The 27,689-nt window shown below is 47.6% G+C and overlaps 2 protein-coding genes across 7 annotated transcripts in view; one reads left to right on the top strand and one right to left on the bottom strand.

The window, feature by feature from the left end:
- Positions 1 to 5,844: 5,844 nt before the first annotated feature.
- On the bottom strand, positions 5,845 to 14,608 carry LOC133366383 (T-complex protein 1 subunit theta-like). 2 transcript variants are annotated; one of them, XM_061589419.1, is made up of 3 exons: positions 14,397 to 14,471; positions 7,983 to 8,051; positions 5,845 to 7,586 (listed from the first exon to the last, which is right to left on the bottom strand). In XM_061589419.1, the coding sequence occupies exon 3, from the start codon at positions 7,498 to 7,500 to the stop codon at positions 5,845 to 5,847; it is 1,656 nt and encodes a 551-aa protein (XP_061445403.1). In that variant the 5' UTR covers positions 7,501 to 7,586; positions 7,983 to 8,051; positions 14,397 to 14,471. The 2 variants fall into 2 exon arrangements, with proteins under 2 accessions (XP_061445403.1, XP_061445402.1); XM_061589418.1 differs by lacking the exon at positions 7,983 to 8,051 and having other exon boundaries at positions 14,397 to 14,608.
- Positions 14,609 to 18,652: 4,044 nt separating this feature from the next.
- The window catches only part of DNAH2 (dynein axonemal heavy chain 2), a 131,281-nt gene continuing 122,244 nt past the window's right edge, over positions 18,653 to 27,689 (top strand). For 3 of the 5 annotated variants that reach the window (XM_061588228.1, XM_061588225.1, XM_061588229.1), the window contains exons 1-2: positions 18,734 to 18,806; positions 21,306 to 21,448. In XM_061588228.1, coding sequence (XP_061444212.1) covers positions 21,322 to 21,448 — 127 coding nt within the window. In that variant the 5' untranslated portion in view covers positions 18,734 to 18,806; positions 21,306 to 21,321. The other 2 variants (XM_061588226.1, XM_061588227.1) reach the window with 2 other exon arrangements.

Below are 27,689 nucleotides of genomic sequence, written 5' to 3' on the forward strand. Positions count from 1 at the left end.
GTTAACAGGAAAATAAGAGACTGTGGCCCCTTCTGCACTATACAATTGAAACAGTATCATACCACTTTAAACAGTCATGGCTTCCTCCAAAGAATCCTGGGAACCATAGTTTGTGAAGGGTTGCTAGGAGGAGACTCCTATTTCCCCCTCCCAAAGCTACAGTTCCCAGAGTGGTCTTGCAATCAATCCCTCTTCCCAGGGCATTCTGGGAATTGTAGCTCTGTGAAGGGAATTAGAGGGGTCTCCTACCGTTTCTCAGCATCCTTCACAAACTACAGTTCCCAGGATTCTTGGGAGGAAGGCATGGCTGTTTAAAGTGGTATGATACTGCTTGAAATGTATAGTGCAGAAGGGGCCAGTGTGCAGCCAACAGGTCTGGCCCAAAGCGTTGTTGCTGCCTGAGATGAAGCAGGGAATGGCGCCCCCCCTCCTTCAAGTCATGCGGCACGGTACCCAAGGCCAGTCATGTTATTTTGACACCAACCCAAGGCAGAAAATCCACAAGCGCCTCTCCCTCAACCTGGCAATACAAACACAGCCACAATGAATTAAATAACTGACCGCTGGCTGCCTCATCACAACATCCCAAACTAGCTGCCTGAGGTGGCCGCCTTCCTGACAAGATGGTGGAGGGGGAGGCAGCTCTTTGGAGGCAGCGAAAATAGGGGAGCAGCGATAGGGAGGAACACAAGGGACTCATGTATGGGGCAATATGTGGGGCTGTGTGAAGGGCATGGAAGGGGGCAGAGGATAAGCTGAGCTGTGGGAGGATGGGTGGATGGGATCTCAGCTCATCCAGAATGCGGGTGTTGAAACGGTGTCAACAGCTCACTAGGGAGCTACAGTCTTCTCAGAAAGGGCTGAAAGGGGGAGCATTGTGGGCCGATTAAAATTAAAAGAGTGCTACTAGTCCTCATGCCCACCCCACCTACCCCCAAAGTCACACCCTCTGTGACCTGGTGGGGCAGGAGCTGTTGTGTGTGCGTGTGCCTGCTCTTTTTAATGTGTTAACCTAGGTCTCCTTGTAATGGCGCTAGGTAGTCACTGGAATAAGTAACATTAGATGAAAAAACTTGAAACTCTGCAAAGCTCCCGGCTTGACTTCCTATGCTTCTTGGAAAGGCACTCCAGGATCCATCCCCAGCCACTCATTTGGTTCTGGAAATGGAGCCTGAGAACAGCTGGGACTCTGCTCAAAAGCCCCGTGTCATCCAGTCTTGCCCAACCAGGCCCTTGAGATGGAACAGTCGCCGGATCCATACTGATGGGGCATACTTTCGGGCCTCTCTCCCTCCAAAGTGCTAGCCAAACCCACCGCCTGGCAACCAGGGGAGTTGTTAGGGGGTTCTGAGCCCTGGGACTTTTGCCCTGGATTTCCTACCCTTTCTCCCCTTTGATTTAAACTCTAATTTAGGGCCCCTGGTGTTATTTTGTGGGTATATTCTACAACATCATTGACACTTTTTATTATTATTATTATTATTATTAATAATAATAATAATAATAATACTTGCCCTTCACCTAAATGTCCCAGGGCAGGTTACAATTTTAAAATACAATTAAAACAATTAATAACAACCTAGTAGTATATGTTTGTGATGGATTTGTACCAGACGGTCCACACATCATTCTGCTTTATTACTTGTTCTGCAATACTTCCCAAGTGTTACTGCATAATTGCCATGTGGAGGGGCACTCTTGTGCAGCAAACACAGGACAACCCCCCCACCAGAACATTTATAGTATGAAAACTACAGGAAAAAGAAAGCAAATGCACAGTTATAAGATGGGGGATGCTTGGCTCAGCAATACTACATGCAAGAAGAATCTTGGGATTGTTGCTGTTCACAAGCTGAATATGAGCCAAGAGTGTGATGTGGCTACAAAAAAGGCAAATGCTATTTTAGGCTGCATTAACAGAAGTATAATTTCTAAATTGCGTGAAGCATTGGTTCCCCTCTATTTGGCACTGGCTAGGCCTCATCTTGAGTACTACGTCCAGTTTTGGATGCCACACTTTAAGAAGGATGCAGACAAACTGGAACGGGTTCAGAGGAGAGCAACAAAAATGATCAGGGGACTGGAAACAAAGCCCTATGAGGAGAGACTGAAAGAACTGGGTACGTTTAGCCTGGAGAAGAGTAGACGGAGGGGAGATATGGCAGCACTCTTCAAGTACTTGAAAGGTTGTCTCACAGAGGAAGACCAGGATTTCTTCTTGATCGTCCCAGAGTGCAGGACACGGAATAATGGGCTCAAGTTACAGGACGCCAGATTTTGACTGAACATCAGGAAAAACTTCCTAACTGTTAGAGCGGTACAACAATGGAGCCAATGACCTAGGGAGGTGGTGGCTCTCCAACCCTGGAGGCCTTCAAGAAGCAGCTGGAGAGCCACCTCAGGTATGCTTTAAGTTGGATTCCTGCATTGAGCAGGGGGTTGGACTCAATGGCCTTATAGGCCCCTTCCAACTCTACGATTCTATGATTCTATGAACTTACAGGATTTCAGCAGGAAGCTACAGGACAGGCGCTGCTTGGAAGCGAAGCAGTATGTCTGAGCCAAAACTTTTGCAGGAGTAAACCGTGTTGAAAGTAGGATTGCCTGTTACTGCCCTGACACCATTATGAGCCGAAATAATCATGAAAACAGAATAAAAAAGGCGTCTGGAGGGGCCCTTGAAGTGTACCGAATCTGCAAGGACAGAATGGAGGATTTTCACAGAATCTGAAGAAATGGACTGCTGTCTATGAAGCTTCTGCTGTAATAAATTTGTTAGGGTTGTCTCCAATGTTAGCCCTACTCAGAGCAGACCCGCAATAAACATGACATCTGGAGGGGCCCTTATTTTACTCTGCTTCCAAAGTGGCTGGGGGTGCTCCAAAGTGTGGTGCCAGTGGGACCCCGCCATTTTGATTAGCCCAAATTTGTGTTCTGTAGGCCATGCACCCCAAGCCCCTTAAGGACCCAGGAACACCCCTCCTGACAACTGTCCTGGCTGTGTGTGCGGTGAAGAGCAGGCATGACTGAGAATCAGATTTCCACTCAAGCAGTTGGGTGTCTGAGGAAGAGAATCCAAAATGGTGCCCCTCTTGCTCATCAGGACAGGGCACAATCCCACCGGTTGTTGCCGTGCCCAAGTTGCAGCTCCCGTTCATTTCAATGGGGCTGGCTCCCGTGGGATTCTGTTACACAAAGCTCATCTCTTGCTGCCACCACCTTGGTCTTAATGGTACCCAACATCAGCCAACATCTGGATTTCAGGCAGGCACCAAAATGAAGCAGTTCTCCGTATCTGTCTGCCTTGTACAAGCTTCTCATCCAAAGGACGGGCCGCTGCTGAAAAATTGACACGGGTTAATATAATTGATTACTGTGAGATAGGCCTTATTTGTGGGGCCATTTAGCTAATTATGCCTGGATGGGGGAAGCGCGCTTGTTAATTGCCGCTCTTGGATGGCGGCGCCAAGCTGATGCAGGTGCAGTCGTGCCACGGAGTCCTCCGAATGGCTGGTGTGCGCAGGCCGCGAGAGATGGAAGGCACAGACTGAAGCCCTTCTTTCCTCCTTTCATGAAGCAAACTATCCCTCCTTCAGTGAACAAAGTTTGGAAAGGCCAGGAGAAAAATGGACACCAGGGAGGCCTTTAAAGAGGCATTCAGGCTAGGAGGCGTTTCTGAGTTGGCTCTGGTTGTGGGTTTCGGAGAACAGCCAAAGAAACAAGGGCTCTGATCATGGAACTGGGGGTGGTGGTGGTGGATGGAGAGCGCTGTGGCCGGTCATGCCAGCGTAAGGCAGGCAGTCGAGACCGTCAAATCTGTCCATTTCCGTTTCTGTCCTTTCTCATGACTCCCACTCTTCAGTTCTCCAAATGTCCACATCAGTTTTTTTGGGGGGAAACAAGTCGTCATGAAAAAGCAGCAGCATTTTAGGGCATATTTGTATGCAACTTTGCCTAATACACACATTTTGGTTAAGCAGTCTGGCATTTTCACTCATTTTTTAATGCAGACTTTAGCACATGCATTTTTGTAAGCATTACTGGGCTAGAGAACTGCATTTGAAAAGCAGAGAAGGGTGGGTTTCGATGGATGGCTATGCTTCGGTTGCCACATTGGTTTAGAAAGTGCTAATTAGGTAGGTTCACCTAGAAATGGGAAACTGAGTCGAATTTCTCCCCCATCTCTAGCAGGCAAGGGGAGGCAGGGCTGCCTGTATCTCTTGGCCTAATTTCTAATTTCCTAATTGGCCTAATGGGGGGCAAGGAGGGAAAAACGGGGAATGGGGTGGAGAGAGAGACAAAAAAAGAGGAATGTGTGTGATGCTGGCCCCACCCACCACTGTTATGTGGCCCCCAAGAGATTAACTCTAAGAGAATGTGACCTTTGGCGGGGGGGGGGGGAAAGATCTCCCAACCCTGGTGCAGTGGATGGTCTTGGTAGGGAGAAGCTCAACCCCTACCCCAACCGTCACTTCTTACCTTTCAGAGTGATTGTGAGGATAAAATGGGACAACTCTCATATATATACCCTTGGTGGTGTTGCCGCAATTGGTGGCTGCCCAATTGGCACTGACCTGTGCCAGGGCCTTTTCAGTGGTGGCTCCCCATTTGTGGAATGCTGGTGAGGTACGTCTGTCTCTGTCACTGTTGACTTTCAGGAGGAATTTGAAAACATTCCTCTTGACCCAGGCATTTGATGGCTGAAGGAGACTGTTTCTGGCAACCTGGAGATCACTGGACCAAGTTTTTATCTGCAACTGTTTTTAGAATGTTTTAAATTATTTTTAGAATGCTTTTTGTTGTTGCTAATTTTTGTTGTTGTAAATGTGTTTGCCACCCTGGCCTCCTTCAGAAGGGAGGCGGGATATAAATTTAAACAACAACAACATGTATGACACCTTCAGCTCCTTGGAGAAAGGGTGGGATGCAAATACAATAAATGAACAAGGGCTGTTCCAGTCGGGTGTTTTATCGCAGGTGTATTCTGAAACATGTTCTGCATTAGTGGTGAGGTTATTTTTAGTTTCTTCTGTGATGCTTTCCAGTGTTACCACATTACTGCTGTCTGGAGGGGCTATAGCGCCGCAAAAGGTGAACAAAAATAAAACAGAACACTTGTGGTAGAAAAAGTTTCCAGATTTCAGCAGGAAGTTATGGGATATATTCACTGAGTAGAAGTGAGGCTGTGTGGCTGCTCCAAAACGTTTGCAGACACAAACAGTACTGAATAGCATCAAGGCACAAATCATATAATGAATGCTCAATAACAAGGATGTCTGGAGGGGCCCCCCTTAGGAAATAACTTACCCCCCACCGCTCTCTTTCAAGCTCCTGTGCTCCAGAGGGTTTGGCACAACTCTCATGAGGCCTAGCCAGCGTGGCCTGATGGGAGTTGTAGTCCAAAACCTCTGGAGGGCACCAGCTTGGAGGAGGCTGCTGTACACCCATCCTTATGATTGGTCCTTTCTCCTTGGGTCTCTGCCCCACCCTGGTATATAGCAGCCAGGATATAACGTAAGCAGGAAGCCAAACTTCAGGGCACTGGTTTAGTCTTAGCCTCTCCCCATAATAACATGATGCAAATCTAGTCAATTTGCAATACATGTCCTGGTTGCAGAATTCATTTTTTTCTTGGGTTCCCTTCGCACAGCATCCCTGTCTTTTTATTTTTGTTGTTCTTAACACCATGCACTTTCCTGTCAAACAGGACCATCATTTCTTTCTTGCCCGCTTAGCTGTGATGGTGCCCAGCCCTGTAAGTAACAAATCAGAAACAACAGAGACCCTGTCAACCATGGCCATTGTACTTTATTGATAAGGAGAATAAAGTCTCTTGGATCCCTGTCAATCCAATGAATCTGGCTCTTGGTCCCAGTTGGGGTTTTCCCCTCTAGGCTTGGGCCCCCCACTTTTCTTGGCTACCATGATCTCACTAACTCCCAGCAGTGTGACTGCCATCTGGGTAGCAAGTGTGATGCCTCGATACTTCACCATGAATGGATCGAGTAGCCCTTCCTTAGCTGCGTCTATGGTGCCAGCCTCCTCACTCACCAACCTGATGCCAGTGTTCTGGGTGCCCAGCTGGTGCTGCACCTCTATCTTCGCCATGAGCTCATTGACTGGCTGTCCTGCATTTTCAGCCAGGGTGGCCGGGAGAGTTTTCAAGGCCTGGGAGAACTCCAAGATGCCGTACTGCTCCGGGCCAGGATAGTACATCCCCAGGGTGTTGAGCCGCACCGACAGGGCCATCTCAGCAGCCCCAGCCCCAGGCAAGAGCCGTGCATCGCTGTGTAAAATCTTGTAGACATTGACCCCGTCGTGGATGGCTTCTTCCACACAGTCCAGCATCTCTGTGGTGGCCCCTCTAAGCACAACGGTGGCTACAGGGCAAGCGATGCCATCTTGACTAAATATGATCACATTGGTGCTGCCGATCTCAGTCATGTAGACACGGCGGCAGTGGCCGATCTCTTCAGGCGATGGGGCGGCTATGTTGAGCAGTAGGGTGGCCCCCACCGCCTGACACAAGCGTTGTAGCTCCATACGGGAGGTCAGCCGAACGACCATTATCCTGTACCGGTTGGCATAGAAGAGTGCCTTGTCGTCCACATTCCCTCCAACCACCACCACGTTGATGCTAGCTCTGGCAATAGCCATAACGTACTGCTCAATCTGATGCTCTTCACTTTTGCCAAATAACCTTATATCTGAAGCACTCGTGAAGATGACGGTGTTGTTTGCTTTGAACCCAGATGGGCCAAAGGGGCAAGAGAAAGCAGCAATACGGGCCCTCTCCACCCGCCTGACGCTGCCTTCAGCCTCTCTGCAGATGACCATCCCCTCCACTACACTAGAGTCAGTGACCCCACCCCCTAGGATTTTGCAGACACAGATGAGATCAGGATTGAAGGTTGTACGATCTGGTGGTAGCACCAAGACGCAGGCCTTGGCCACCAGCATGGACAAGAACTTCTGATGGCCAAATACCTTGCTGCTCACAATGGTCTGCAGGACCCAGAGCACCTCATTAACATCACGTGGGTTCTTCAGCACATGACAGCATAGGCCGGGTAGCAAACGCAAAACCTCCTTGCAGGCCATCTCGTAGCCAGCACGGATGTGGACTACTGGGAGCCCCGACCGCAGTAGCTTCTCGGCATTCTCCAGCAGTGCCCCAGCCAGAAGGATAACAAAATTTGTCCCATCTCCTGTCTCCTCGTCTTGGGCTTCAGCAGCTGTGCGTAGCAGGCAAGCCACCGGATTTTCCAACTCCAGTTCACGCAAGATGGTGGCTGCATGGGAGGTGTGGAAACTCTTGCCCAGATGGTTGACCACTAGCTTGTTGCAGCCCAAAGGACCATAACAGGTGCGCAAGGAGCGCACCAAAGCCTTGCAGGCAGTGAGGTTGGTGAAGAGAGTCTCCTGTAGGCCGCTGAAGTACTTCATACCCGCCTGGAGCATCTGAGGCAGGCCAGGGGCTGTGGGGACGTGGGCAGCCATAACCTGTGGAGGCAGATGGTGTGGGTTTTCGTGTTTGGAAGGTCTCACTGACAGCAGGAAGGTCTCATTAGCAGCTTCTGTGGGTGCTGGATTTAGGGATGACAAAAACAAAGACAAAGCAAGCCAGACAATAATTTTGAAAATAAAATGGAATCCCTGCCTATGACCTCTCCCTGCTCCCTCAAACAACTCACGTCACCTTTTCTCTCCTGCCCCCATCCCCACCACCCAAGCCTGCAATATGCCAGTGCTGGTTTCTCTAATTTTTCCAATCTTAAGTTTAGTTGTCCACATTTCCACATTAGTTTGCGTGTAAAAAGACCTCCTGAAATCCTTAAGCATTTTAATGCAAATGTTGCCTAATATACACATTTTTGTAAAGCAATTTCTCATAATATAATGCAGTTTTGTGTTCTATTTTAACTAATATATGTATTTATGTTCACTAATATATGCAGTTATATATATATATATGCATTTACCCTGGTACAAGGGTTCGCAAAGTGTAGTCCAAGAGCTTCATTCAGGTGGTGCCCGGTGTGTTTGTGGATCTGTGGTTGAAGACCAGAGACAGCAACATCCATCACATAAAATATTCAGATTGATTTTAATTGTATCTTTATTGCTTATTTTATTTCTTATATTTTATTGTACTACAATTGGAATTCTATGGGTAGTATAATAAAATACAATATCTAAAGAAGAAAAGCAGCAAGAAAAATACAATTAAAAGCACATAGCACAGAGTGTTAGAATTGCTACAACAGCCAGAAAAATCGTGAAGTAGTCCAAGATTCTCAGCGATTTCCCAGCGGTCCGTGGGGGGTGGAGGAAAAGTTTAGGAATCACTGCCCTAGCACATGCATTTCTGCACGTGTTATGTGGCTGAGAATCGCTCTGCAAAATTCGGGGAAGAGTCAATTATGAAGGACGACACTGTTTTGATTCATGTATTGTTTTGGAAAGTGTGAATTAGGTAAGCCCACCTTTAAATGCGCACCGAATCCCATTTCTCTCCCATTCCTACTCCCAGGACACCTGTGTGCTGCCTCCTCGCTTCCTTCAAGTCCTGACTCAAAACCCTGTTCCGTGAAGCCTGTCCCTTTCTGGTGTGGAGCCTAAGGAAGTATGATCAGTTGGTTTTGAGGCTTTATCTTCTGCTTTCCTGTTTGTGTGTCTTTTACCGCATTGTTTGCTTTTAAACTTATACATACTGCCTTGAAATTTAATATGATGAAGGGCAGTAGATGTTTTAAATTAATAAACAAAATGTATGTGTGTAACTGTAATACTCGCATATTCACCCTGCTTATGTCTGTCTCCATTTCCTTGCCCTTCCTCTGTGATCTTGTGTTATTCTTCATATTGTAGGCCTGTTGGAGGAGGGACGTGCCCTCTAATTTTTGGCAAAAGCACCCTGCACAAGGATGTGGTATATGAATTAATAACAATGACTGATGAAGGAAGCCCCAAACAGGACCTACCACAATGCTTCACATCCTTGCCCCCTGTCTTATACCAGTCGTCCTGGCTCACTAAGAATATGGCTTTATTAAAGCCTCACGTTTAACTCAGTAGCTTGCTTCATTGCCTTGCAACATATCAAGCTGGCTAGGAATACATATCACCAGCCGTTTCTCTTTCTTTTTTTCTTTCTTTCTTACAGATCTTGGGCTTAAGATTGCCTGAAACCTCTAACTTTCCAGCCCTTTCAGCCTTGCCTTTCCCCATTCATCAAGAGGTGACCTACTGGACCAAGGCGAGAAGAGACCACCACTCGAGATGCCAGGACCGGAGTGGTGAAAGCAACCGGTAAACGGCTCCTCCAGGGGAGAAGTCGTGGGGGTGATGTCACAGTGGCACATTCCGGTGGGCAGGAAGGGGAGAGAGGTTCTCCAGTGAGGCTGGGGATCATTCTAGCTGTAAAGTAACTTTCCTTATGCACTGTCCCCACACTGACTGCAAACACAGCGGGGAAGTAAACCATTCCCACTCACTTGGATGCATCGACCCAAGATGAAGTGCTTCATTGCTGGAGTAAAGTGCATGAGATGCAAGATACAAAGGCACTCATCTCATACAGTCATCACAGGGCTACAGGCTTCTCCCAAGACATTTCAATTCCTGAGTTGGAAAATCTTTCATTCGTTAATATGGAATGCAATCCATCAGGCTGATCTCCCATGCAAAACCTGTTGAACTGAATTGAATCGGCTTCTGTGGAATTTTCTCTCGCTGCTATAAAAATTTGGCAGTTGGATTGTCCAATCTTTAATAGTGTGCAGGGAGATCCGAGAAGTTTTTGGTTTCTTTTGTAAATATTTGGTGACTGGCTAGAGCAGGGTTAGGGGAGGTGAGTGATACTCTCTTGTTTTGGAGGGCCCTAAGATGTGTCACTGAACACTCAAGTCAGGATAATTCAGACCATGGTATTCCCGATCTCTGTGTATGGATGTGAAAGTTGGACAGTGAAAAAAACAGATAAGAGAAAAATCAACTCATTTGAAATGTGGTGTTGGAGGAGAGCTTTGCGCAAACCATGGACTGCGAAAAAGACAAATAAGTGTGTGTTAGAACAAATTAAACCAGAACTATCATTAGAAGCTAAAATGATGAAACCGAAGTTATCATACTTTGAACACATACTAAGAAGACATGATTCACTAGAAAAGATAATAATGCTTGGAAAAACAGAAGGAAGTGGAAAAAGAGGAAGGCCAGACAAGAGATGGATTGATTCCCTAAAGGAAGCCACAGACCTGAACTTACAAGATCTGAACAGGGTGGTTCATGACAGATGCTCTTGGAGGTCGCTGATTCAGAGGGTCGCCATAAATCTTAATCGACTTGAAGGCACATAACAACAACAAAGAAAAATATGGAATCGGCGCCATTTTGCAAACAGGCGGGATTAGATGCTGGCAAGTAGCCGAGCCCTTGCGTGGCTCCGTGACTGTTTCACTCTGGGGCTACGCTGATTCTGCCTTGGGGCTGGCATAGTCTGTGCATGCCATTATGTCTTCCTTCTAATAATTGTTTTTCAAGCTGTCAGTTTGCAACAAAACGTATTTGAACAAAGACACCATTAGGTCTCTGATGTTCTCCCCCCAAGGGTAACTTGAATGGGTGGCACAGGCTGTCCTGAACCTCCCACTGCTCTGAGGCGGGCCGGATGGGTGGGCCAAACAAGCCTTGGGGCTTTGGCAGGGAAGGGCGTTTTTTCCTTGTAATGGGATACTTAGAAAGTCATCACTGGGTAATTTGCCTAATGATGCCCCTTGCGTGAAGATTTTAATGCCTTTGGTAAAATATCACGTCATTTATCCAGGGCACGTGAATTTCTCAATAGCAGCTCGACTGTTTAGGACACAAGGTGGCAACAACGTGGCTGAACCACCTTGGCTATTAAATGAATGTCTAGGTACATGTACACCCAATCAAACATCACATCCACAACTATCCTTTTAACGTGCATTTAAAGTACAGGGCTTCCCCCCAAGGAATCTTGGGAACGGTAGTTTACCCCCCACAAAGCTAAAATTCCCAGCACCCTTAACAAACTACAGTTCCCAGGATACTGTAGGGTAAGCCGTGTGCTTTAAATGTATGATGTGGATGTGACATGGTGGTCTCAGTTTCCTCAGTTGGGAGAGTAAGTTGGCTTTTAGTAATGTGGGGGAGTTTGGACAGGAATTAATCCATAGTCTGTGCAAAAACTGAGCATATTCGTTTACATTTGTATTTGGTGATGGTGGTGATGGGAGAGACCATTTCAAAAGATACAGAAAAGGAGTCACTCTGCACAGGCTCAAGCTGTATGTGCTGACCATGTGTGTTGACAGTAAATTGAGGATGGGCAAAAGAAACATCTCCACACAGAGCAGCATTCAATGTACAGTAGGGCCCCACTCATACCGTGGGTTTTGTTCTAGACCCCTGCTTAAAAGCGAAGCCCGCCGAAAAGCAGAACTTCTTCAATAAAATGGTGCCCGATGCCTGAAAAATGCCGTAAAAGTGTAACAAGCGCCGTATGAGTGGGGTCTTACTCTAATTTTAACCGCCATATTAGCAGAGCACCAAAAAGCTGTATGCTGCTTGCTGCCGCAAGGGATGGTCATGGCCATTCCTTCGATGCCTTTAAAAAGGATTAGACAGACAAATGAAATATTACGGGCTGTTAGCCATGTTGGCTATATGGTACTTCCATGTTCAGAGGCAGTCTACCTCTGAAAAGTAAATGCTGAGGACAAATAAGGAAGGGCTGTTGTACTCATGCCTTGCTTGTGGTATGTGGTTGGCCACTGTGTGGAACAGGATGCTGGACTAAATGGGCCTCTCTGGTCAGATCTAGTCACAAGGCTTTTTTTTACTGGTTGGTTATATTTGTATCCCACCTGTCCTCCAATGAGCTCAAGGTGGCGTACATGGTTCTCTCTCTCCCCATTTTATCCTCACAACAACCCTGTGAGTTATGGGCAGGATGAGAGGCTGTGACTGGCCCAAGGTCACCCAGAGAGTGAGCAAAGTTTTGAACCCTGGTCTCCCAGGTCCTAATCTCACACTCTAACTATTACAACACATTGGCTCTTCTTGTGTTTTTCCTATAATTAAATTGTTAGGACAGTCACCCTGCATTGGCCATATCTACATCTATACCATACATTGAAAGCACATTTATACCACATTAACAGTCATGGCTTCCCCCAAAGAATCCTGGGAACTGACTGTACTTTACCCACACAGAGATACAGTTCCCAGGACTCTTAACAAACAACATTTCCCAGGATACTTTAGGAGAAGCCATGCACTTCAAATGTGCTGTGAGGATGTGACCAAAGTAGCACATTCTGGGGCTGAGCACTGTCATGATGAGAATGGGGCTAAGCTTGGGGAGGGGGTTGTGTATCTTAAGAGCTACAACTTCAGTTCTCCTGCTTGGTGTTGCCCTTGTTGTTGAAACAAGCCACACAAACATTCAGCCTGGCCTCCCAACTGCCCCCCCCCACTGCTGAGGGGCCTTCCCAAAGTGCTGCTCCCCCCCATCCCCATCTTTTCTTCTTCTTCTTGCTGCTACTGCCCCTCAAAGCTGACCTCCTGACCTCCGGACCCTCTCTCCAAGAAGGACACCACCCAGACCATACAACCTTTGCCTGCTCTTTGATGCCCTTGCTTCCCTTCCAGATGTTGGCCCTATGCATTCCTAATCCCTCTGCTCCCCCTGTCTGCCCCCCCTCCTCAGCCCTCCTGTCCTTCTCTGCTTTTCACATGATAATGCCTTTGCCAGAAGTATTTGGGCCGTGAATGATAACAAAAGACGCTCTGTGTGTGTGTGTGTGTGTGTGTGTGTGTGTGTGTGTGAGTTAGTGAAGAGTGAGACAAAGAGTGAGGGGGACAGACTTCTATTCCCAGGGGATGCTGGGTAATAATAATTTTGGCCTCATCATAGAACCAAGGTTGCCCCTTGCAAAATTGGTTGGGCTGTTGAGAAGTCTGTTTTGGTCTTTCAAGGAGACATTATCTCCCTGCTCTAAATGATGCTAAATAAAATATGGTCCCATCTACATTTAAAGCAGAATTATATCACTTTAAAAAGTCATGCCTCCCCCCCCCAATAAAAGAGTGCTGGGAACAGTCATTTGTGAAGGGTGCTGAGAGTTGTTAGGAGATCCCCCATTTCCCTGCCCGGAGAGCTACAATTCCCTGGGATCAGGAATGGATTGTTAAACCACTCTGAGAAATGTACCTCTGAGAGGGTGAAATAGGGCTCTCCCAACAACTCTCAGCACCCTTCACAAATGACAGGTCCAAAAATGCTTTGGAGGAAGCCATGACTGTGCTTTAAATGTATGGTGGTGGTGGCGGTGGTGGGGAGAAACCCTTGTTTTGTTGCTTACTTTGTTTTCTTAAAGGAGACTCTTGCAGTATTCCACAGTAGGCTTATTTTGAGTGAGTCTTGCTTCAGAGTTCCCCAAATGTTGGTGGGGTGGGGCGTGGGGAGAGAAGGATTGTGTCCAGGGTGTATACCTTTCCCCATCCAAGGGTAAGTTGGGCAACCATTACTTGCTAGAGTCTGCCTAGCCCAATCCTGCAGCCCAGGATAAAACTATCTCTTCTAATCAGGAGCTGACCTGCGCACCTGGCTGAGTTGCCAGCTTCCGGCCAGGGAAATAGGCAACTGGGAGGGAGGATTTATATAGGATAAATAGCAGAGTGAGGGGAACTACATGTAGGGAGTGGATAATGTCTATTTGTTTATGAACATAGGAAGCTGCCTTATACTGATCAAGCTCAGTACTGTCCACACTGACTGTCAGCAACTCTCCATGATTTCAGGCAGGACTCTCTCCCACTGAGTGAGCCATGGCTTTTCCCACCCTTCTATGTTACTATTCTCAGAATTAAATACAGCTTATGCAGAAGTTGGATAAAGAGATTTGACCCTGAGATCTACAGGCAGGTCTCCCTCTCACAGAGCTACAAATTCCCAGCACCCTTAACAAATGACAGTTCCCATGATTCTTCATCGTGTGCTTTAAAAGTGTATTGGATGTGCTTTACATGTGTGGCATGGACCTCCCCTAATAGTCACATCCACGCCATACATATAGAGCACATGGCTTCCCCCAAAGAATCCTGGGAACCGTAGTTTGTCAAGGCAAGAGTCAAGGGTGATGGGAATGGTAGTTCCGTGATGGGCAAAATTTCCCAGGATTCTTTGGGGAAAGCCATGTGCTTTATTGTGTGGATTTGAACGATATAAATGAGAACAGAATGAGTGAGTGAAAGGAACAAAGAAGGAAGGAAGGGTTACTAGCTGTAGCTGTGTAGGCTTTCAGAGCTGCAAAACAAAAAGCTTGCCCAGTCTTGACCAAAAGAACAAGTTAGAGGCAACAAACCTTTAATGTACTGTCTTGAAATCTTCTGATTTTTCGGGCAATCTCTTGACTGATATGGAAACAAGTGGGTGTGTTGGTGCCCTTGCAAGGCTGAGAAGAAAGACAGCTGTTGAGGCTTTGAGAAAGCTAGCTGCCAAGCAGGCATTTTAAGGTGAAGGGACTTGGCCTTGCCGGCATGTGTGAGGCCTCCTCGCTTCCTTTCTCTCTCTCCCCCTCTGCCTGGGAGAAGAATCCATTTGGAGTCTCATTATTAGCAACACCCGTGGCTTCCAGGTAGCATAGCATCCTCAGTCCGCTGCCAGGAAGGTAGATTAGCTGGCTGTTTTGCAAAGTCTTATCAGCCTGGGAGCTGCCACTGGTCTTGGATTATCAGCAGGCTCTCAATGAGCCCTGTTATTAAGTCCCTATCTTCTGGTTGCCACCACCAGCTGCTCGGGCAGTGGCGCAACTTTGATAGATGTGAGTTGGCAACAAAGGATACCAATGGGAAAGGGAAGGAAAATGCAGCCTCATCAATGGGGAGAAGTGTAAACTTAAAGAAAACTGCCCTGGGGGTGGAGGGAGTGGAAGAACATGTTGGCTCAGGGATGGGAGATGTATGGAACATTTTCTTGTACCTGTCACTAGCCTTCATACAAAGCTAGATGGAAAGGACTGGTGTGTTCTGAAGGCCAGGAAGATTGTGGTACATGTAGACTTGATTCCTATGTTTCATGTTCCCCCTTGTGGTATAGTGGTTAAGGTGTTGGACTACGACGTGGGAGACCAGGGTTCGAATCCCCACATAGCCATGAAGCTCACTGGGTCTCTCAGCCTCATGAAAACCCTCTTCATAGGGTCACCATAAGTCGGAATTGACTTGAAGACAGTACGTTTACGTTTTTTGCACAGCATCACTTTTTCTTCATGGAATAAAGGATTGAATTGTAAAAAAATTGGTTTGTTTATTAAGGTACAAGTTAAACAGATATAAGTGGGCTCAGAAGCAATCACACAGGCAGTTTCAGATTTGTAAGATCAGTTCAATCCTCGCAGGTTGCCAACCAGTTAAAATGTCCCTAGCTGTTAAGAAGAAGAAGAATAGTTGTCAGGGAAAAAATGAGCAGCATGTTGGTATTTTCCTACCCCACCCCCTTTTTGAGGGCCAATGTGGTATAGTGGTTAAGGTGCTGGACTACAACCTGCACAGACCAGGGTTTGAATCCCCACACAGCCATGAAGCTCACTGGGTGACCTTGGGCCAGTCACTGCCTCTCAGCCTCAGAGGGAGGCAATGGGAAACCCCCTCTGAATACCGCTTACATTTTTATCCCCTTTTTAAGCTTTTGCCTGGGATTCTCCCCTGCCTCCACTGAAACCAGCTCTGGGTTCTGCCCCTGACATGCATAACGCACTAGCATGCCTCACAGCAAACTAGGCAAGCACACAGGTCACCTGGTCACAGTCTTCCTTCTTATGGCAAGTTGTATTTCTATTTAAATTACAGTAATTAGTTTTAAATTTACATATTCTAGAAATATAAATTAGCATATGCAAACCTGCACTCTTTTGTCCTCTTTTTTTGGTGATGCATTTCCTCTTTCTGGCAGTGCATAAGTGGCTACCCTAGATGAATGTCTGAGAGGCTGCAAGTTTATAGCTTGGAAGTATTGCTGCTTTTAGTTATGCTGCAATCTTACCCGGCTGTTTTATGGCATTTTTATAGATGTTATTGTATTGTGGACTTGTTAAAATGTAAGATTCTATTTGTGTTTGACTTTGTATACTACCTTGGGTACTTTTAGATAGAAAATTGGCCAATAATATTAACAATCATGATGCTGATGATGCCAGCATATACAACTGTCAACATTCCTCAAAGCTGATTGACCATTTGTATATGTTAGTTTCATGTTTGATGTATCACTGCCACCAGGTGTAGCCAAGGTGGTCCCCTTCAGATATTGTTGGACTCCCAAATCCCATCAGCCCCAGGGGTTAGCAATGGTTGGCAAAATAATGGAAAAAATATTCTTTATATGTAAAATTATATATAATTCTCTTATTATTACTATTTGGTACCATTTATACTACATATCCATATTAAAAATTCAACACTGCAAGTTCACTGTAAAAACAGCAGAACAGTTAAAAAGGGACCAGTTATTTCAATGAATATCTGTTCCAAATTGCTTTGGAGAAAGCTCTATACTACTCCAAAGGATAGAAACATAGGAAGCTGACTTATACCAAGTCAGAACATTGGTCCAAATTGGCTCTGTTATTGAGCTACAGCCTTTCCACTGTGTGTCTTGACTTCTGTTGGAATTATCTTCAAAGATTTGTGACTTTTCTGTGAATATCTGGACCTTAAACATTTTGGATTTTTATTGTTCATGTATTGAGATCATACAATATTGTGATTTTTGACACTTTCGTATATGACAATGGTGTGTGTGTGTTATGTGCCTTCATGTCAATCACATGAATCCTATGATTCATGACCCTATGAATCAATGACCTCCAAAAGCATCTGTTATAAACCAGCCTGTTCAGATTGTGTAAGTTCAGGTCTGTGGCTTCCTTTATGGAATCAATCCATCTCTTGTTTGGTCTTCCTCTTTTTTCTACTCCATGGAAAATATCATGAAATATATATCCTACTTTACCTGTGTTGTGGGCCAATGTCGTGTAGTGGTTAAGGTGTTGGACTACGACCTGGGAAACCAGGGTTCGAATCCCCACATAGCCATGAAGCTCACTGGGTGACCTTGGGCCAGTCACTGCCTCTCCGCCTCATGAAAACCCTATTCATAGGGTCGCCATAAGTCGGAATCGACTTGAAGGCAGCACACACACACACTTTACCTGTGGGTGTACCTTTGCTTAGTGATTCATTGATTCAGTGTGGGTCACCTTCCTTCCCCCCACCTTGCCTTGTTTGGTTTCATGTTGGATCCACTTTATAATGATTCACATTTGATCTCTGTGGGCATTTTCTTGATCAGAACAGGCTGTTAGTGATTCTCTAACTTTGCTTTTTACTAAGTATATTCTGCCTTGCCCATATGAAGGGGTGTCTGTTTCTGAATGTTCACATTTTGAGTATGTTGAACAGAAGACTCCTGCTGGGAGGAAGGGCGGGATATAAATAAAGTAATAAACAAACCAACCAACAAATAAATAAAAGACAGAAATGGCAGCAGGGCTTGCAATAAATGGTGCTGCCACAAAACACATTGGTGTCTGAGGCAGGTGGTCCAAACAGCATCCTCTCTCTTCAAAGTAAAAACATGAGTTAACTAACCAACAATGTGCTGCTTTTGAATGGATTTCTGCCACCTCACTTTTCCAAATGGGAGGGAAAGGGCAATTTAAATGTGTGCACGGCCAGAGGGCTGAATGTTTGTGTCAAAATCACTTGTTCCTCACTTAGTAAGGTACTGGTTGTCAAGGCTCTGTTGATGTGTGAGGCACAGGGCAAAGGCAATTCTAGTGGATACACCAGTCTTCATCAAGCTGGTGCCTTCCGGATGTTTTGGACAATTCCTCTCATCTGCTGTTAGTGGTGATGGAAGATCCAATGCAATACATGCTGGGAGTGTCGCTACGTATATTTATTATGGTAAGTAATATGGTAAGTGCTTGTCTTACCACTGACATTTGTAAACCACACTAGGAGCCTTTTAAAAAAACACTGAAGAACGGGATTAAAATGCTTTAAATAAGATAAACAAACAAAGAAATAATACGCCACACGAGGGAAGATTTAGTCCCCTAGTGGGCTAGTATCTGAGTATATCAAGGACAAACGTCTCTCACATCGTCTAACGTTGTGGTTTATTTTTTTAAGGGGCGTATTACATCCAATTAGGTGATACGCGTGTCGCGTTTGACAAGCTGGTTCCCTCCTTAACACTTTACCCTTCTCCCGCCGGAGTGATTGACAGGCTCACGCGCTTTCATCTACCTAGTACCTCCCACTAGCCGCCTCTCTTCCCTCCCCCCGTCCCTGACGCGAACTCATTCACGCGGCGGAACTCCTCCCCATTCCCAACTGCCACTCGTGAGGCAGGTGTGCTCTCTCTCGCTCCTCCTATCTCATCCTCCTCCTGTCACTCATGAGGCGGCAGCCCCCCCCACTGCTGAGCAGTCCCGCCTCCCACCGGTTGTAAATTGCGAGGCGAGCGCTCCTCCCCCTCGCAGCAGCGGTTGCTTAACCGCCTTTGGCTGACAGCACCTCCTCCGCTGCTACGGCTCCGCCCTCGCCACCCCATTGGTAGCCCAGTGGCGCTCGAGCTCCTCCCCAAAGCTTTCCCGTTGATCCGTTGCCTGTGGAAACGTTGATAGGTGGGCGGAGCCTTGGAAGGGACCAAGATTCTTTGGAGTTGTAGGGGGGAGGGACAGGTACGAAGTTGGGAGCTAGGAAAGGTGGGTATGGGGGGGAGGGTAGAAGGGAAGAGGGAAATCAAGGGGGGGAAATTGGGAAAGGGAAATGTGGGGGGTGAACAAGGGAGGAAATGTGGGAAGGGGTATGGAGAGATGGGCACGGGGGGTGGATGGTGGAGGGCGGGAGAAATGGGGGAAATGGGTGGCTGGAAATGGAATAGTGAGAGACAGAGCTGTGTGTTGTAGGTTAAGTAGCAGGAAGTGGAGAGTAGTAATTAAATGGACAGTTCTCCTAATGGAGGGCTGTAGAAAATGGATCAGTATTGGGACCTGTGTGCTGTTTAACTTGTTCATAAACCGTCTAAAGTTAGGGGTGAGCAGTGAGGTGGCCAAGTTTGCTGATGATACTAAATTGTTCAGGGTGGTTGAAACAAAAAAGGGATTGCGAAGAGCTCCAAAAAGTCCTCGCCAAACAGAGTGAGTGGACCATAAAATGGCAAATGAAATTCAATATAAACAAGTGTAAAGTTACACATATTGGAGCAAAATTTTTAATTTCACATATACTCTCATGGGGTCTGAATTGGCAGTGACTGACCAGAAATGAGACCTTGTGGTCTTAGTGGATAGCTCCACTAAAGATGTTGACCCAGTGTGTGGCAGCTGTGAAAAGGCAAATTACATGCTAGGGGTCATTAGGAAAGGTATTGGAAATAAAACTGCCCATATCATAATGCCTTTGTATAAATCTATGGCGCATTTGGAATACTGTGTACAGTTGTGGTTGCCTCACCTCAAAAAGGATATTGCAGAGTTGGAAAAGTTTCAGTAAAGGGCATCCAAAATGGTCAGGGGGAAGGAGTGACTCCCCTGTGAGGAAAGATCACAACATTTGGGGCTTTTTAGTTTAGAGAAAAGGCGAGACAGAAGTAACGTGATCGAAGTATATAAAATTATGCATGGCACATGGAGAAGGTGGATAGAGAAAAGCTTTTTTCCTCTATCCTAACACTAGAACTTGCTGACATCCAATGAAGCTGAATGCTGGAAGATTCAGGACAGCCAAAAGGAAGTTCTTCTCCACACCCCATATAATTAAGCTATGGAGTTCACTCCCACAAAAGGCATTGAGGGCCTTCAACTTGGGTGGCTTTAAAAGAAGATTAGACAAATGCATGGAGGAGAAGTCTATCACTACTAGCCATGATGGCTGTATTCTGCCTCCACAGTCAGAGGCAGGATGCTTCTGAATACCAGTTGTTGGAAACCGCAGGAGGGGAGAGTGCCCTTTGCAATCAGGTCCTGCATGTGCGCTTCCCCAGGGCCAACTGGTTGGCCACTGTGATCCAGCAGGGTCTTCTTATGTTCTTCTTATCAGTGCTGGACTTGGACTCAGGGAGACCCAGGTTCAAATCCCTGCTCGGTTGTGAATCTTCCTGGGTGACCTTGGACCAGCCACTGTTTCTCAGTCTACCGCGCAGGGTTGTTGTGATGATAAAAGAGGCTAAAGAAAGGCCTTGCCTGCTGCTCAGAGCTTGGAGAAAGATGAGATAGAAATATAATGAAATAACAGCGGGAATGATTCTTAGTGAGGATTTGTTGGGATGCCGGCTGGAGGATACGCAGGGGACAGGCGCTGATCGCATGAGTGAGGTTGGTAAAGGATGAGATGTGTCCAGAGGGCATTGGGGTCAGTAGGTGACATAGAGGAGAAGGTTGACAGATGACGTGTGGGTTTATTGAGTGGGATGATGATGGGGGGATTTGATTGTGGGAAGGGGACATTGTGTGGACTGAAACATAGGTGGTAGAAGCAGATTGGCTGGGCATGGGCAGGAGGGAAGGGCCGCCGCTCAGCGGTGGAGCATCTGCCTTGCATGCAGAAGGTCCCAGGTTCAATCCCTGACATCTCCAGGTAGGGCTGGGAATGTCCCCCCTGCCTGAAATCCTGGAGAGCTGCTGCCAGTCAGTGTAGACAGTACTGAGCAAGATGGGCCAGTGGTCTGACTCAGAACAGGACAGCTTCCTCTGTGCCTCTCAGTGGAGGCCAGTTTGGTTGGGAAGGTTGGTGTGGACTGATGGTGCTGCCCACTGAGCTGAAGATCTGTGCAAGGGAAGAGGCTGTTTTGGTAAACACATGGAGGGGCACATTACTTGTTATTGTACTGTGTTTCCTCTGCCCTTCCTCCCCCAAGGAGCTCCAGGTGTCGCCTGTGTTACTGTGCACTGCCTGATTTTATCCTCGCGTCATCCCTGTGAAATGCTTTAGGCTGAGAGAGAGAGAGAAGGAGTGGCCCAGGATTGCCCTCTGAGCTTCATAACAGTAGGGATTTGAACTCGGGTCCTAATCGTACCCCTGCACCAAACCGGGGGCCATGTGAGAGGGGCTCAGGAAGGGCTAGAAAGAGCAAGGCATAGTTATGGGGGGCAGGGAAGAGAGGGGAGAATGCAAAGGAACCGCAGTGTCGCCTCGAAGCAAGGGCCCGTCCTTATCTGGCTGCATGCCTTGCCTTTTTTCATGGCGTGTATGACTTTTTGCAGGATCCTGCGGTGAAAGATGAGTGCCCGACGGCGTGGCACGCCTGGTGACAAGAAAGGGCGGAAGAGCGCTGGCCGTGGAGCGGCTGCGCCAGTGCAGAAGAGTGAAGTTGTCTCAGAGCCACTCACCCCTGAGGAGCCAACTGGTATTTCCACAAAAGTGACTTTCCTTTCAGGTTTCCTGATTCCGGATCCTCTGCTGCTGTAGAGTCCCTTTGATCCGTCACCTTGGGAACGTCGGACCCCTTTGGCGAGGCTTCCTTGCCGCTGAAGCTGGGTCTTTAAGGCGTTTTGGAGGCTCCATCCTTTGGGCAAGGCTGTGTGGGCTCTGTGCTCCTGGAAGGCATCCAAAGTCTGCACCACAAAACTGCATACTTTGATGCCCACCCCAAGTAAATGATGAAGTTGCCTGTATTGGTTCATTATTTTTGAATTAGGAGCCTATCAGGCTGGCAAATGACCATCCTATACCCTGTTAAACTTGCTTAAATTAAGAAAGGAACCAGAGCTCCTTAGAAAGCTGCATTTCATGTCCATTCTGGAAAGTTTTCATTTTTGTGGTGTGATCCCGGGAGCACAGAATATACACAGGCCTTCCCATAGAGTGGTAGCAAGCAAATGGGTTGCCCCTGCAGAATTTAGGAACCTTAAACAGTTGTGGTTGCACACCCTACCACTTGCCTCTGTCCTCAACCTGACGTTTCTCTGCCAAGGGGCGCAGGCGGATTTCTACACACTGATCTGGGCTGCCAACCTTGAAGGCAGGCTCTCCAACTCTACTTCCCCCCTCCATCCTCCCCCCCCATTGCCTGTTGCCATTTGCAAACATTTCCAACAGTCCCATATTTTGCAAACGTCCAATGCCACGATCCAGCTTTAGTATAAAAATGGCATTTCCATGTGACTAGCTGCGCTAGAACGGGGATGGCGAATACACTCCGTTTGGGTTGATGCGCATTGTTAGTGTGCACAGGCCACCTTCAGGTACGGGTCCGATAGATTCCTGGTCCAGCAAGCCTCTTTCTATGTGCTGATCTCTTTTTCTGGATCAGGCTGATTCTCAATGATGATGTGCGTCATTTCCCCATCATTAGCAGAATTCTGATCCAGGCACATGGGACTTTTAAAACAAAGAAACAAATAAACACAGATAAATAGCACTTTCTACAAACTGACCGGGGTGACCATAGGCTGCCCCATAACAACTCTCTCCTTTTTTCCGACCCTCACCCTTGCAGGATTCAGGCGGTGTCTCTTGCTCCCTCCCCCTCCTGAAATCCCCAGGTGCATTCAGTCTCTTTGTTTCTGAGGGGAAAAGATCATTTTGTATAACTTTTCAGCTCTGGATGCATCTCTGAGCCAGTCCCGTGAGCCCCATCCTCCCCCCCTTCCTCCGGTGTGTTACCACAGTAACCCATTGGGATTTCCAACAGCAGCTCTTGAAAGCTCAGAGGAGCTCCTGCGTCCTGGTGCCTAATGCAACGTGTGCGAAGGCCCTCTGCTCCAATCCCATCTGCCACAACAGGCGGGGAAATGACATCCCCTGTCAGGCGACTGAATGCTGCCTGCGTTGGGAAGTACAGCCGTGGTGCGCGCCCCACGAGCCAAAGCTGCAGGAGGGCTTGTATTCAGCGAGCGCAGGGAGTTTGATTATGGAACAGGGAGTGCGGGAGAGGAGAGGAGATGAAAGGGAGCTGAGAGAGAGAATATCATGCGGGTGGCTGGGCGTAGGTAGGCCCACCTGGAGAAGCATCGCTGCAGTTCAGAGGAGGCAGCCCCTCCCACCTAGGCCTGCCTGTTGGCCAGTCGGCCTTTCTGTTCTGCTGGGGTTGCGTGTGTGTGTGTGTGTTCTCCATACTTCTTTATTTATCTCTTTGTTTTATAATTTTTATATATGTTGAAGGGAGGAACAAGCCCATCTGGTACAACAGCACATTGCCTCCCATACTGATTAAAATCCTCACATAATCTAAATGCAGCGTAGTGAGATGGAAGATCCATATGGGACGTGCTTCAGCATTGAGAAGACGATGAGAATGATTATATTATAAAGAGGGGAGTGGAAGGAGGCCGGCGGAAGAGGCTGCCCTGTCCTGCCTCTTCCACCTCCTCCTTCCAGCCACAGGCGTCTGCCTGTTTCTGGCCGCTGCCGGATTCTGCTCTGGGAGGGAGGCGTCCGTCTGCAGTTAGTGCCAGCCAGGCTGGGGAAAGGTGCTGCTGCCTTCCAGAGTTGGTTAAGGCGTATTGTTCAAAGGAGAGTCTTCCCGAGGTCTCTGAGGTGTAAAGGTGAAACGGATGATGTGTCTGTGATGTGCGTGCAAGTGAACTCAGCCATGGCGCCTGCTTACAGTTTCCCAGGTGTTGATCGCACACCGCGAGACATGCTGCAACATGGTGGTGGGGGGGTAAGGAACAAATGGAGGAGAGCCAGCTGTGCTCTGGGCCTCTCCTAGGAGGCGGGAAGCTGAGCTCCAGGCCCCAGCGCTCAAATGACAGAAGTGGGGCAGAAGCATCCTGGTCCCCTTTCCTTTTTTTCAGATGATAACTCCCTTGGCTACTGTGTTTGAAGGTTCCAGGGAGAGAGATGACGTGGCTAAAATTGGGAATTGAGAGCCAGCGTGGCGTAGTGGTTAGAGTGCAGGATTACGGCCTGGGAGACCAGGGTTCGAATCCCCACACAGGCATGAAGCTCACTGGGTGACCTTGGGCCAGTCACGGCCTCTCAGACTCAGAAGGAGGCAATGGAGAAACCCCCTCTGAATACTGCTTACCACGAAAACCCTATTCATAGGGTGGCCATGAGTCGGGATCGACTTGAAGACAGTCCATTTTCTTTTCAAAATTGGGAAGGGGAGAACTTGAGGTGTGGGGCTTGTGGACTTGATTAAGGGGCTCTCCTGGTTCCAGTTCTGTCCCTCTTGCTGGGGCCTGGGCAGGCTGGCTCCTCCAGGCTGTTCTGCATTTCATTCCCTGCAAAGTATGGCATGCGCGGGGGGGGGGGGGGGGAGGTGCCTGAGTGCATGGGGAGGGAAGGTGGGGAAGGGAACAGGCTTCAGGTGCAGGCAACTTTGGAGCCCGCCCAGGCCTGTGAGGAGGATGGAAATGGGCCCAGTTTCACCTGTTCTCCAGCCCACCTTCTCCCCATCTTGCCTTTCCTCCAGCAGCAGGTGGTGGTGAGTGGGGGAAAGAAAGAAAACAGGAAGGGACCTTCTCTGCCATCAGATAATTGCTGATCAGATGGCAGGAGGAGGAGGAGGGCAGCACTGTGAGAGACAGGCAGATGTGCTCCAGGTAGGGCGCAATCTGCCCGGAAGTTCTCTTGTGCCAGCCTCATTTCCATTAGGCTCGTGCAGTTCACACTTTCCACCTGGTTGTGCCCCACATGATGAGTGCGGGTTTGGATTTTCTGCCTCAGGCTCTCCGCGGTTGGGCTCCCTCCACCCTGCCTGCCTTCTTCTGTTGCTGTGTGTCCTGCACGCTCTTCTGTGGGATCTCAGCAGAGGAAAAAATGGGGGAGACAATAAACCTTTCTCAAGCTGCCGCTTTCAATAAGTATTAAATGTTTCAGTGCATGACAATTCCTGACACACAAGCAGGTTTATGGGGAAGTTAATTGTAATTTGGTTTGACAACTCCAAATGTTCCAAAGAAGAGCTGAACTCTGTCTCCATTTGGGCTCTTTTGATTTGTCAGTTAGGATCCATGCTGGAGTCATGGTTTCAAAAACCACACTTTAACACACACACACATATGGAGCATGCTGAAAGTTAAAATTTCATGAGTTTTGAAAATCAAGAGTTCACATTCCCCCCCCCCCCGATTTTGGCAGGGCTTTCTGCAAATGAATGTCAGCTGGTGCACAAGATCTAACTGGCCACTACCCGGCTCTCTTTCAGTCTCTGAGGAGGACTGAAGGCTGGGATTTTTCCTCCATTAAGAATGTAAGAGCTCTGCTGCAGCCTCCTGTTCTCTCAGTGGCCAGCCAGAGGCCCCAAAGGGAAGCCCACAAGCGGGAGCTGAGCACAGCAGCTCTCTCCCCTCCCTTTCGATTCCCAACAACTGGTGTTGAGAGGTGTACTGCCTCCCAAAATTGGAGGCAGAGCACAGCCATCATGGCTAGTAGCCATTCATAGCCTGAACCTCCTCCATGAAGTTATTATTGCTGTTGTGGTTGTTTATTTCTACCCTGCCTGTTGGCCAAAAGGCCCTCAAGGCGGCTTACAAAAAACCACAAATGTAAAAATACATCAATAAAATACACCAAAACATCAAAATATTTCAAACTGCATCAATAAAACAATACAATTTACAAGTTGTGTAATCCTCTTTTAAAACCATCCAAGTTGGTTGGCCATCGCTGCCTCTCGTGAGAGCAAATTCCATAGCTTACGTATGCGCTGTGTGAAGAAATCTTTCCTTTTGTCTGTCCTCAATCCTCCAGTGTCAGCTTCAGTGGATGTCCACGAGTTCTAGCGTCATGAAAGAGGGAGAAAAACTTTCCTCTATCCACTTTCTCCATGCGCCATGAGTAATTTTATATACTTCTATCATGTCATCTCTTTCTCATCCAGTTTTGAAAAGCCCCAAATATTGTAACCTTTCCTTATAGGGGAGTTGCTGTAGCCTTTTGGTTATTTTGCTTGCCCTTTTTTGCACCTTTTCCAGCTCCACAACATCCTTTTTGTGGTGCAGTGACTGTAACTGTACATAGCGTGATAGCACCAATCCCTCTTCTAGGGGATCCCTAACCTACAATTCACCTTTTTCACAGTTGCCACACACTGGCTTGACATTTTCATTGAGAGACTTACCATGACCCCATGATCTCTTTCCTGGTCAGCTCACCCACAGGGACCTCATGCTCTGGTTTGCAAACCACAGCTTACTTGAGCAGAAACTATATCCTCCATTACAAACTACTGAAGTTATTTCAGTAATTAAATATATGAACAAATTAATGTCCAGTATTCTATAAAAACAACCCAGGCTGTTGACTTTCACCTGGTGGAACTGGACAAGGGGTAGGTGGATGTCACTGGCCTTACCCTGGCTATGACTGGTAGCCGTTTCAGAGCTGAAAAGGCTACTGGCAATCTGCACTGTCCCCTCTCCTGTAAGCACAGAGGCTGTGGTAAGCGTGGGATGCCGCCATAGGTCCATCTGGCAAACAGCATTGCCCACATCAGCCTTTTCCACTTTGGCCCCCTCCAGATGTTTTGGACTACAGCTCTCGTCAGCCTTGGCCAGCATGGCCAATGGTCAGGAGTGATGGGAGTTGTAGTCCAAAACGCCTGAAGGGGCCGCAGATCGGAAGAGGCTGCCCTGCCCTGACTAGCAAGCAGTTTTGCAGGGTTTTTATGCAGGAGCCTTTCCTACCCTCACCTGGAGATGCCAGGGACTGAACCTCAACCCTTCTGTAGGCAAAACATAAAAATGTGTTGTTCCGTTGTGTGATGCATGCAAAATAATGATCTCCTCCTCCTTGCGTATTTGGAGAGGTGCGTCCTCCCTTTCCCTGCTTGTAATTACACCCATGGGTGGGTTTGGCCGAGCCTGGTTTGGGTGAATGCAGCGAAACCATAGGGCTGGAGCTACAGAGAATGACGGGAAGGTTGAATACTTGTTCTGAATGCAGACTTCCCACCTGCAGACTCCTGCAAGTGCCACTCAGATCCCATCTGGCTTCCCACCCTTTAGGCAAAACACAACCAAGTATTTTCTTACAAAAACAGAAGCTTTTTTGGAATTCTGTGGCAGCTGCCCTGATCTGCATCAGAGAACAAAGCTGTATTCTCAGGATGGGTTTGACAGCGATTGTAGAATTTGTGTGAATGATGCAATGTGCAGTCCAAGAGGTGGGTGCCCCACATCTACATGTACTCTTGCCAGGAAGGTCTTTGGGTGCAGACTGCAGAGCCCAGCTGCTTGTGGGGTGTCAAAAGGCCTTTGTGTTGGTGCCTGTTACGCCAGGCCATCGCGGAATACCAACTGAGTTCTCTAGGGCCCTTGGGTCTTCAGCATGCTCACTGCCTATGATTTTATTTCCCTCACCTACCTTTTTTTCTGCAGGGTGTCAGGAACCACCAAATATGGGATGTGGCATCCTATGCAATGGTAGTTGGCATTTCTCAGTGGCTGGCTTTTGCTTCTGGCCAGGGGCTGATTGGGTGGGGAAGGACTGACTGACTGTGACCTGGGCCTCCCATACCTTCCTTTGCATAAGTCACTCAAGCTTTTGCATGGTACTCTTTACATGGTTGTGGCAAGCTAAGGTATCACAGAGTAAGAAGGTACCTCAGAGGTTATCTATTCCAACCCCTTCCTCAATGCAGGATCTGCTGTGTGGATTGCACTACAACATCCCTAAAAGGTAGTGGTTCAAGCTCC

The sequence above is a fragment of the Rhineura floridana genome, chromosome 11, assembly GCF_030035675.1.
Source record: "Rhineura floridana isolate rRhiFlo1 chromosome 11, rRhiFlo1.hap2, whole genome shotgun sequence".
NCBI classification, from domain to species: Eukaryota; Metazoa; Chordata; class Lepidosauria; order Squamata; family Rhineuridae; genus Rhineura; species Rhineura floridana.

Bases quoted from the DNA above. Each gene is read 5' to 3' on its own strand.
- LOC133366383 (XM_061589418.1), bottom strand. From the start codon at position 14,541: ATGCCTGCTTGGCAGCTAGCTTTCTCAAAGCCTCAACAGCTGTCTTTC. The intron at 7,587-14,396 runs GTTTGTTGCCTC...CCCTAAATCCAG, and splicing joins TTCAAGACAGTACATTAAAG to CACCCACAGAAGCTGCTAAT.